At 40.8% G+C, this 12,302-nt stretch overlaps 1 protein-coding gene across 3 annotated transcripts in view; it reads right to left on the reverse strand.

The window, feature by feature from the left end:
- Window positions 1–548: 548 nt before the first annotated feature.
- RP1 (RP1 axonemal microtubule associated) overlaps window positions 549–12,302 on the reverse strand; it is a 69,006-nt gene continuing 57,252 nt past the window's right edge. For all 3 annotated transcript variants that reach the window (XM_029223095.1, XM_029223096.1, XM_029223097.1), the window contains 3 exons: window positions 9,144–9,773; window positions 8,295–8,469; window positions 549–6,172 (listed from right to left, as the gene is read on the reverse strand). In XM_029223095.1, coding sequence (XP_029078928.1) covers window positions 549–6,172; window positions 8,295–8,469; window positions 9,144–9,773 — 6,429 coding nt within the window. The remainder of the gene's footprint in view (window positions 6,173–8,294; window positions 8,470–9,143; window positions 9,774–12,302) is intronic.

Here is a 12,302-nt window from a genome sequence, read left to right on the forward strand (position 1 = left end):
TAGATTCAACACATTTGGCACACACACACACACAAAAAAAACTTATGAGATTGTTGCTGAGATCTTACAATCAGACTTTTATCGAATCAGCAGTTAAAATAAATGAAGTAATTTGAGGCTATGTCTATTCCATTAATTCACCAATATCTTCAATACACATTTTGCACTAAGTTGACAACATAACAAAAAGGGGGGGGTATAATTCCTGTCCTCGGGGCATTTATGATGTCTTAGGAGAAAAATAACAGAAACAAGAAATTATACATGCTCAAGAAAAAAAAACACAGAAACTTCAAAAATAACAGAATAGAAACTGAGTCTGTAATTGCTGAAAAAATGAAGAACACAGAAATGATGAAAGTCAAGATGGATAATCCAGTGGCAAGATTTCTGGGGTAAGCTCATTTTGAAGAAGTGGCAAATTCTTAGAGGTTATCTAATCCACACCCATCCCATGTGCTTCATCTTTCTCATGAAGAAAGGCCGTGCTGACATTGAAATGAGAGACCTTCTTGTTCATCACGGCTTTCAAGACCAGTTCAATTTAATTAGTTTTCCTCTTCCCAAATGAAAAGATTTTCATCTTCAAAAATATAAAATATTTCTAATGTGCTTCTGTTGCTGATATCTAAGGATGCCTCAACTTGGCAGAACAGGCAGGCTCGGCCAAGCATTTCACAGGAGCAATGATAGTTATTTTCTCTTACTACTTGGTTGAGATTTGTTCTTGAGTTCTGGAATCTGTTATTTAGGACGTTGTTATTCTCATCAACTACTTCAAAGATTTCATTTGTCTGATTTTCGGGGTCTTGTATATTTGAATTCACAGGACCCCCAACTAGCAACAATGTGTGCAAGAAATTCTTTAAATATGACTGAAACTTATTTAAATTATTTTCTTCCTCTAAGTCCAAGAAGTTAATTCTTTTTAATTTTCTCCTTTTATCCATCAAGTCAAATGTGCTATTATAATAAAGCCAATCAAATGTACTGCCAATGGCATTATCCATAAATGCTTTTCTACTACTTGCTTTATTGTTCTTATCTCTGAACACGTTTTTGTCTGACTGTAGTAAACATGCGTGTATTTTCATCCATAATTGGAGACTCAAAGAATTTTCAATATCAGAATCCTTGCAATATGCAAATCCTCGGTGTTCCTCATTTACAGGCTGGTTAATAACAGGTAGTATTGGGCAATGTTGACCACAAATATTATAGAGTTTATCCAAAGAGTCACCTTCCTGAAGTGCACCATGAATTACAGTATTACCAGGCAATGGTTGGTTTTTAATAGTATCATCAGAGACAGGATGGACTTTGTTACCAGCAGGTGTGAAGACATGAGTGACAGATGTGCATACTCTCTCTGACCTACGATTACACTTCTCTTCTGCATGGTGGTTTGGTATTCTCTCCTGAGAACGAGTTTTATTTTGAACATCCAGCAAATCCTCATGAAAAGGCTCAGAGTCACTACAATGAGGCACGTTAAAATAATTGCATCTCAGTTCAGGAGGTTGAGTCAGCTCCTCCAATTCTGAAGAGGAGAGTTCAGCCATGTTTGGGCCTGGGGCCAAATTTCCAAAATGTGAATACAGTACCTCACTGCTGTTATTATCAAGTAGAGTATCCACTGATGTGGTGTCTGCATTGCCACACATGCCCCAATTTTCAAGAGATGATACTCTTAGCAAATGATTTTCTTTCAGGAGCCACTTGCCCTTGTCAATCAGTACCCCCTCTTCCATGTCTCTGGGAATTCTGTTATGACCATTTTGTTCAGTACCATGTTCCACAATGTCTTCCCCATGGTAACTGGCCCTCACATTATTAAAATCACATTTATCTCGCCTTTCCTCCTGAAATTTCTGCAACACAGTTGAATTACTAGATACCTGTTCAGAAGAGCCAAATGACTGACCTTCAGAATCATAAATACCTACTTTCCCAGCACCCTGAAATTCCATAGAATCATAAGGACAAACCTGAGATGTATGTGTAGACCCAGAGAAAAAAGACGGTTTCATAATCTCCGCTTTACCATAAAGTTTTTCTATTGTCCTTTTAACAAATCCTTTATTATAGTCTTTCTCTTGGGCCACCTCCTCACCACCGTCACTGGGGCCATCACTGGATGTTTTATATGACTGTTCATTCTCACTGTCTTGTCTATAATCTGACCAATCAGAAGTCCCTGACCTTTTGAAGTCATTTTTAAAATTAAGGAGAGACTCTGCAAAACTTCCAGTTTCCATGCTTTCCACCATCTTTTTTACTCTCATTTCAGTTTCTCCTTCAATGAGCTGCTTTTCAGTATTTTGCTTAGAATCATAGCAAAATACTAAAGATGGTGGTGTTGCCAGCCTCCTACTGATTGTCTCACAAATGACACCATTCCTTCCTTCTTCTTCTGTAATGTTCCTGCTAGAGACTTTGATCAATTCCAAATTTTTACCAGCCTCTAATTCTTTTTGGATCAATTCTTCAGTAGCTTGCTCTCCTGAATTTACCTTTGTATTAAAGATATCAGTGTTCTGGTTTTCTAATTCTTCAGAAGATTCCAATTCTGAAATGTTTCTTTCACTTGATGTCATGCTGTTGGTTATTGAGCCTGGTTCTTCAGAAGTCTTTGAGTCTTCCTTATCAAAAGATGTATATGCATTTTCATCCTGAAATTTCTTTAATGAACAATTTTTAAATTCATCTAGAGAACTATGTTTCCTATGAAGTTCTGGTTCAGTTGCATCTTGGAAAAAGCCACCGTGGCTTAAATTACTGACATTTTGGTGTGGCACCAATATACTAAAGCCATGTTTACACCCAGGGTCTGCCAAAATATTTAGGTCTTTCTGAACTTCACCAACTCTTTCTAACTCTTCGGTCAATTCCAAATTATCAGTATATGTGTTTTCTTTGGAATTTAAGAAGTCACTGGTATTACAGACTTTGATGGGAATGTAGGCCTCATCAACTGAGCAAGCCATCTCACAGATACGGTTTTCCTCATAAGCACAAGGCTTATGAGAAGACACAGTGTCAGTAAGTGAAGAGACCTCTCCTAGGAAACAAGCCTTATGCATGGAGGTCTGATCCGTGGTACAGCCATCACTGGGGAAAGAATTATCACTGAGGTTCCAGGTCTCTTTTGGAGGATAAGTCTTATTCACAGTGCACGTCTCACACGGAGAGCAAGTCCCCTCTGCAACACAGACTTCAGAGACACTGTCCTCACCGGCAGAACAGCCTCCATCTAAAGAGGAGATTTTCTGTGTTCTCTCATTTTCAGTGCCTTTAGGAGCTATCTGAATGTTGGGTGTAGAACAATTTGCAGAAAGATCTATTGGAACCATGTCCTGCTCTTTCTCAGTGAGTCCAAAGTGATTTGTGGTTGATTCCACTAAACTGGCAACAGCAGCCTTCAAGTCATCTGCTTCCTCTTTGACAGCAATGTGCTTCAGAACCTCCAACAACGCAAGTATTTCTGAAGTTCTGCTGGTAGTCTTGTGAGCATCACCTCGACAGAAGCTATTCATACCTCCCTTTAGGTTTAGCACCAGGAGCCAAGCCAGAAGAACATTAGTGGATGAATTATATATCGGAGAAGGAAAGGGAATGTCTGCAAGTGAACCTGGCATTTGAACAACTCCATTCTGAGTCTTGTGACTACTAGGAACTAAAGCTTGCAGTTGGCGAAGCAACCAGACTGGTAACAGGTGTTTTGGGGTGTCCTCTTCCATGAGATCTACTTGAATGGCAGCCTCTACACTTTGTCCTTTTGTAGCTAGGTTTATGTCTCTGTAAACAAGGCTCACCTCGTGTCCTGACTTTTCAGCAGATACCTGACTTTTAGTATTAGCCTCATCAATAGCTGACTGTGACAAAGTGCGATACTCATGGATGGAAAGCAAGTAAGCATCCTTCAGAGATTCAACCTGGCTCCCATAGAGATCTTTGCTAAGTTCTTCACTGTTATCTTTGTCAAAAGATGTACCGACCTTTTTCCCTAGATTATCTCCTGTCAAACTGGCATTTTCAGTTATATGTTTATTACCTTCCAGGACAAAATTATTTCCTTTTCCAGAACTTTTGTGGGAATTATTTCTTGGAAAACAACTGTTGTTATAACCTACCACACTCCTTTCCTTTGTGCATATTGGAGCTGACTGTCTAGGTTGCAAAGCTGAATCTGAACTTACGTTCTGCAACCATCTCTGTACATAATTTTGAACTGAATGATGGGTAACAGCCTCAGGAAAAACAGCTTTTTTCAAAGAAGCTAAGGAATTTGCCCTGGTTGTGACATGCTGTTTACTTACAATAGTATCTGATTTCAACCTATCCCCTTTTTGTTTTCTCTGGCTTCTTAAAGTTATGTGTGAATTATTAACTTTTGAAACTAAACCCTTCTTTGACGCTCCTCTCAAATACCAAGATGCTATTTCTGCTTGAGCCTGTGGACCACAAAAAGCATCGGGTTTCTGCTCAAGAAAGTTAAACATATGAAATAAATTTTGATTTTCAAAAGTATTTTTGCAATATCTAAATTCATCATGGGAAAACACTTTTTCTCCTTGACCAATTCCTCCTTTTGTAGGTCCTCCTAAGTTTACTTTGTTTAGTGGTCTGGATTTTCTTTTGGCTAAAAGTCCCTGAACCTTAGGATTATGAATAGTATTTAATTTATGTCTAGGGAGATTCCTGGAATTCACAGCATTATTACTTTTGGAAGAAAAATAATTTGACTCAATTACCGTATCACTTGCATGGAGGTCTTTCTCACAAAGTACCTCTCCTTTAAGGGGACTACGTGAATCTTGCAGTATGGTTTCCTGTGCAATTCTACCTCTTGTGTTTATCCTTTTACTCTTCCTGGGGATTCCTTTCCTTGCAGTCTCCCCACCCTGATGCTGGGAATTCATCACACGCTGCTGACATGTCTTCTTTTGGCTGGCAACAGATGATGAAATCGGCTTTTCGTTTTCTGGAAGTTTTGTTAAACCACACTGAGAAAACTCACTAATTAGTTTGTCAATTCTTGTGGTGACAGTAGAGGATCCTACTGAAGCTGGGGTCTCTGAAATAGTTTTGTCAGTTCCAGAGTTGTTACCTGAAGAATGAGTTGCATCTGCTAAAAAGGGACTGGATCTATCGTTGGTGTTACCGTAAGTTCTTAAATTCTTGACACTAGTTTTGTTGTCCGCTGTTACACTATCAACTATACCTTCCTCCACAACTGAGTTTTCTGATGCAGTCTGTGGCGAGCCATTATTATGCGACATCTCTAACATCTTCTGACTTGTAATTTCTACAACACCAGCACTTAGTGCGTTTGATTTGAGCAGTCTGCTTTCCCTTTTTCTTTCTAAAGATGACTCTACCTGCTCATTGTTATCAACTTGAAGAAGTACTGGTCTGTTGGATACTGATGACATTTTACTGCAAGAATGTGTGAACATGTGATACTCAGATTTGTTTTCCCCATCTTTCCTTTCTTCACTATAGGAAAACTGCCCAATCATTTTCTCTTGCACTTCAGTTTCAGATACTAAGGTCACACTCCCTATCACAGATTTCTTTTGCCTGACTCTCCTTGGTCCAGGTGTAGGGGGCCTATAAAAATGATGTTTCGCTTGATCCTGAGTTCCCTGGGTGGCAGTTGTGTCCATAGCAGCGCTCTCCCAACTAGCAGAATTGCACGTTTCAGTATCCTGATCTCTCACTGGACTGCTGACCTCCTCCGCCAAACTGCCGTCTTGAATACTGCCTTTCTCCAGAGGTGAGACATCTGCAGACAATGAACATGCTGTAATCTTTAAACCAGATGACCCATCATCTGTTCTTCCTGGGAAACTGCTTATCTCACTCTTTTCATCATTATTAGAAAGATCAGCTCTACAGACAGTGGTTGTCCATTTTATGGTTTCCTCCTCTTTTATCTTGAATCGAACTTTCATCTCAACTGTCATAGTACCATCTTGATTAAAAATAATTGATTTCTCAACATCATCTTCAGAAGGATATATCAATAAATTCTGAGAATCATTTTTTTCTAAGGCCAAGTAACTTTCAGAAGCAAAAGAATGGTCTGAGTAGCAATCATTACTCTGCATTTTGTCAGAAGAAACAGAATAAATTTGAGACCTTGGGCTTGAAGGTCCATGTGTGCTCACTTTCAAGATTTTAAAAGTAAAAGATGCCCCACATCAAAATATAATGCGGAAGACAGAGAAGTTATAAATATCCAATAGAAGAGGCAGCAAAGAAAGAAAACAAAAAATAATTAGTATGAAAAATACCATATTTTCCAAATTTCATAGTAAGATGTTGTTAATAAGTTTCTCACCTCTATATATTCATTAGTCAATTTAGTTTACTGTAATATCTGGTACATTTCTACAAACTACCCTTTAAAAGAGAACTTATAACTCTACTTCAATGAGGAAATTCACAGAATTTTAATCTTAATGAGTTTAATAAGACAATTTTAAAAAGGAAAGTATAAAGTAGAAACTGCTAAGGATTCTAGCAAAAATAAAGAGATTTTTGTGGGATTTGGTTTTGTTGTTTTATTCTGTTCACCAGTACTGAAATTGGGGTCTAACCAAGTGCTGCTTACCTATTCATATAAGCAAGTAATAATTTACGGTGGTATTCATTTTCCTACCTGTGTATATCGACGAGAGATATCTATACCATTATGAAAGTAAAAACATTTTTAGAACTTATTTTAAAGGCTAGGTTAATCTAGTAATAATTATTAATTTAGCATTCATTTTGTATAATCAGTGCATTTATTTAATATCAGTCACAAAAGAGAACAGAGCTAGTCAAAGACCCAGATATCTAGGTATTTTTTTTAATGTGTACCTCTAGAGATAACCTTGGAACTCATGCTTTCTAAACTCAGTCAAATTAGTAGTTTGTATAGATGTGCACATGCTTACCATCAATTAAATACCTTTAGTTTCAAAGGATAAGCCTAGAGGTACTTCCTCTTATTTTTAGTATACTTTCACCAAAATTATAAATGAAACTGTCTCACTCATCATTTTTTAAAGTAAAACTTAACAAAGCCCTTAGATTCCCTGAAGCCATTAAAAATCATGCTCAGAAACCCGCATCAGACAGAAGACAATAAAATCATTTTGATGAAATGACCAGGGTGAACTAACACTACCTGCACATAAGATACTGGGCAGCTGACGCCTACGGAACAAGACACATGAACGACTGGCTATTAGCGTATCCATGAAATAACTAAAGAACAACAGGAAGGAATAGTTGAGTCTGTCTAGTTTAGCAATAAGTAAAGGAATTAACACCACTTAAAATGTACCATTCCATGTTTACATAAAATAAAAATTAAAAAGGAAGTGTAAATGGCAATCAACACATTCGCCTGGAGCTAAAATACTGAGCACTGTAAATAATGAGATTAGCTCTGCCTGAAAAAGGGAATTTACAGCCTATCCCACACTCTTGGGTGTCAAGAGGCACTCCTCCTCCCCTATCCAAAGGATAACATCTCATTAGACGGCATTTCCTAAGGAACTATCAACCCGGAGTACTGTTAACCAGCATGAACTGGCTATATGAACCTTTTTTTTTTTAATAAATAAAAAGTGGATTTAAGGGCCTGTGACTTTTACTGGAATAACTTCAGAAAGTAGAGCATGTATGTGTAGTTAGAGGTTTCTTTCTTTTTTTTTTTTTTTTTGGTCACGCAGTGCGGCATGCAGGATCTTAGTTCCCTGGACAGGGTTCGAACCTGTGCCCTCTTCTCCAGTGGAAGCGTGGAGTCCTAGCCACTGGACAGCCAGGGAATTTACAGAGCTTATTTTTAAATACGTCGATCAACTAACCTGAGCTCAGCTATGATCTGCATGGTATTATTTAGAGAAAACTCTGCAACTACCAGAGTGTCACTTACACATATTCCACGGAATTTAGAATTCCTCTCTAAATCAATGGTGGCACTTCGATCTTTTATCTAGGTATTAGATGCAAAAACAAAACCAGAAAACAAACAAAAAATAAACCTCATCCATTTAAACATATATCATTGACTGACTGACTTCAAAAAAATCTTTTTAAAAAAATTATCAGATGATCTCTACAACTCTCTCCAGCTACAAATATAACAAATTTCAGTTTAGAAGGTTTTGATCCTCTCCTTTTCTGTGATGAAGGAAATCGGTCATTTAAGATGAATTTTTGTTGTTGTTGAGGTTAAAAAAAAAACAAAAACAACTCAGGGCTAAAAATAAGGGCTATATATTTAAGTGACTTACTTTTTCTGCTTTCTGACCTAGCATTTCCCTTGGGGTACACACGGTGAGAGATTATCCCCGGTACTCTAGCAGGAAGCAAGTACTTTTGGATGTCATAATTTCCTGGTTTAAATGGCTCCCTTCCTGCTGCCACCACAGCTCCAGAGCTCAGGATCACAGCCTGGAGACTGGGAACCTAGGGGGGAAAAATCAAAGAGTTATGGTCCTGACATGAGCAGCATGAAGTTTTGTTCTTTCCATACGGTGAGTTTATAACTGATTAACTCAACAGCCTCCTGGGTTTGAAAGTGATAATCACCCACCACTCGCTGGGCACCAAATGACGTATAAAAATACCGAAGAACCAAGGGTGAGGGGGGAAGGGGGTGTTAGACCAACACCCGTCTTCAGCCCACAGCTGGCACAGGCCGACCAGTCTTCTGCCATCATAACCAAAAAAACCTTTAAAGGGTACACAGTACTGCCCCTGTCCTCCCCACCCAAGCATCCAGCTGGGAAAGGGCCTGACGGACACACCAGGACCGGGAAAGTGACACACAGGTCACAGGAAAAGGCTTTCTTTCTGTACCCAACAGAATGTCACTCTTGGCCACACCTTTTCAAGAAATATCGTCGAGACAGATTCTGTGCCAACACATTCTATAACGTGAGGCTCAGGGAACGGAGCACGCGAGGAAAAAACAAAGAGCCCCACAGGGCCCACGCCTCATTGCAACGACCCAGAAACGAACAGCCACAGGGGGGAGGGGGGAGGGGGAGCCAGCGCCCTCCCATGAGCAGGGAGCACGCACAGGCGCGGGAAAAGCCTTCCTTCCCCGGGGCCGCCATCACGTCCCTCACGATGCTCACCTTCCTTCCGTCCGTGGCGTAGAGCTTGGTCACCGGGCGCTGCATGACCTCGGTCAGGTGCTGCAGAAAGACCTCAAAGCTCTGCATGACCCTCCTGCTCAGGAGGACTGCACGTCTCGTCTTCGGGTCGCCATTCCTGAAGACCACTAGCCGCCGCGGCGCGCGCAGCATGCCGGGAATGGCGGGAGCGGCGGCGGCGCGTGCGCGCTGCGCATGCACGCTGAGGGCCCGGCTGCTGAGCCAGGGCCGCGGGCGCTGGCGGGCCTTTTCCAGGTCCACCGGCTGCATCTTCCTGCCATGGGAGCACAGGTACGACTGGCCGTCCTCCAGCTCCTCCAGGCGCGTGATGCTGTGCCTTCCTCGGGGGGTGCTGATGTTCCTCACCCCGAAGGGTAGGGGCACCTTCCCCGACAAATTATCCAGCAGAGCATCCAATGTCTTGAAAGAACGAGGGTTCAGCACCACCCGGACGCCGCCAAATTGCGGGTCTCCGCTCTTGTAGAAGCTGATCCTTTTGGCCACGACAGGCTGAGTGACGCCCAACTGGCGAGAAGGAACCTGACCTTCAGAAGAAATCCGACGAATCATGGAAAAACTGGTGGAAGGAGTTTCACTCATTTTGGTTGAGACCTGGAGAGGGAAGGAAATTATTCATCTTCACACAGTGAAGAATAGGTGCTAATGCTAAAGCCAGCTACCGATAGCTGTTCCTCGAATTTCATTCATTCATTCATTGATTCATTCATTATACCTACCTATTTTGAAAGATAACTTTCGGGGCTTAAAATAAGACATAAAAGCAGGGGCTTCCCGGCTTAAAATAAGACATAAAAGCAGGGGCTTCCCTGGTGGCGCAGTGGTTGAGAGTCCGCCTGCCGGTGCAGGGGACGCGGGTTCGTGCCCCGGTCCGGGAAGATCCCACATGCCGCGGAGCGGCTGGGCCCGTGAGCCATGGCCGCTGAGCCTGCGCGTCCGGAGCCTGTGCTCCGCAACGGGAGAGGCCGCAACAGTGAGAGGCCCGCGTACCGAAAAAAAAAAAAAAAAGACATAAAAGCAGCAGTTAAGTAAGGGTATTTATAACTGAAACATTAAAAACAACCTAAAGACACTAATAAGGGCCTAGGTAGATAAATCATGATGTATACACCCATGGAAAACTATGAGCCGTTGAACATGGCTTTATTTATTGGCATAGAAAAATGGTCATGACCTATTTATTACTAAGTGAAAAAGCAGCTTATAGAATACACATGCTATGCCATTGCCAATGTGTACAATATTTATTATACTAGAAGGAGAAAGTGTGAAGTATACACAGCCCATTGTTGATGGTGGGTTATCTCTGATGGCAGAACTATGGATAATGTGTGTGTTTTTTATACATTGCCAAATTTTGTGAATCTTTAAAATTAGCAGGTATTATTGAACAGTTAAAAAAAAATCAGAAACCATCATCCAATGAGAAAAGAGTTTTGCAACTGATCGATTTAGTTCTGCATGTCCTGGCAGTTAAAGAAAAGGGAGAAAACAGGAAAAGTTTATAAAGTTCAAATTGTCTGTTGGATGGAGTCAAATGAACTCATCTAGAGGAGATTGGCTCCTGACATTAAATTCTAGAAGGAATGTATCATATATATCCTTAAATAAGGGCCACGTTAAGGTAGTGTAAGATGTTTCCATTACAGATTGTAGAACACGCAGGTAAATTATCTCACACACTACTAATCTTGCTTTGGGAAACGCTGCACTAAACAAATATTTTTAGAATGAATGACATTACTATGGGCTGCTTAAAATGGTGCAATCTGGTTACTACTCCCCGTAGTGGTTCTAAAGTGAGCACTTCAGGAGGGAATTTAAGAGCCATTTTCACCAATCACTGAGGTTTTTCTCTCTTCACTTTCCAAGTGAAGCCAGAGTCTGACTGACAGCTGAGCATCTTGTGGGAGGGTTTATCTGATGCTGGGCTTGTTTTTCATTGGTAGCCTAGTGTGGCTATTTTCTGTGGTTTTTAAATCAATGTAATTGTTGGTGTCTTTTGACAGAGTAAGAATGCCCTGCAGCCTTGAAGACAAATTGAACAAACTAAATAAATATGATCAGTATTACAGAGATGAACAAGGCATGTCTGTCGTTATAAATCAGCTATAAACCTGGCCCAAATCACCTAGTTAAATGGTTGCAAGCTGTCTTCTAAGACTCTTCATTTATCTCCAATACGATTTACAAATGTCATTTATATGTAACTTAGGGAAGTGCATTCAAAGATCAGCCTAGAAATTAGATGTGTCTCCCCTTCTCTCTTCCCAAGCAGTTTAAGGTAATGATAACACTTAAAAGACACTAAAGGCAGCTGTAGCAAGCATGCGCATCGGGAGCTGGGGAATCCAGGTTTGCGGTGGAGTCAGCGAAACCTCAATCTCCCCTCATCCTCAGCTGATAAACTGTGCCATGCCCTGAATCTCCAGGCCCTCACCAGCTGTGAAAGGGATGAATTCCTTCAGTATTTAAACAAAAGACTTCAGAGCTCTTTCCCTCTAACTACTTTTTAGGTTGGTTTGCTTAGTATTTATTTGAAAATATTTTACATGAATAATGTTTGAGACACATTTTTCACCTAATTGTGGAAATTATATTTATCTACATGGAAGTGCGTAGTGAGGCTTTTAATTCCAGTAGTTTTCTGCCTGGATCTCACTATTTGGAGAGCTGTTGACCTGGTCGTCATGTTGAGAACACAGTTATGTGAGCTGATATGCTAAGGGTTTTCTTTGGGAGGGTTTGTTGGTTTTGATTTCTTTGTTTTGGGCTAAAATAAGAGAAAGGAGATTCTGTGCTGGGACCAGAAAGGAGACCATGGAAGATAGGGTCAACTGGAGGGAAGAAATGGCCCCCATTGTCCCCATCCCACTGCTGCTCAGTCCTGATCATTGGTTTTGAACCTGATGCGTGAAGGGAAGAAGCTAAAGTTACCACATCCTGGGGAGATGCCATATGCCCAGCAGTGGAGGAGCTTTTACAGAGCAAGTACTTGCAGCAGGGTAGTTGCCAGGCACCTTGATGAGGAAGCTGTAGCAAAAGCAAAGTGAAAATACAAGTTCCTCTGGTCCTAGTTGCATGTAAGAGGATCTCTGGGAACTCCTAGGAGTCACTGGGGCA

Source organism: Monodon monoceros, unplaced genomic scaffold, assembly GCF_005190385.1.
Source record: "Monodon monoceros isolate NGI ecotype Baffin Bay Population unplaced genomic scaffold, NGI_Narwhal_1 Super_Scaffold_14, whole genome shotgun sequence".
NCBI classification, from domain to species: Eukaryota; Metazoa; Chordata; class Mammalia; order Artiodactyla; family Monodontidae; genus Monodon; species Monodon monoceros.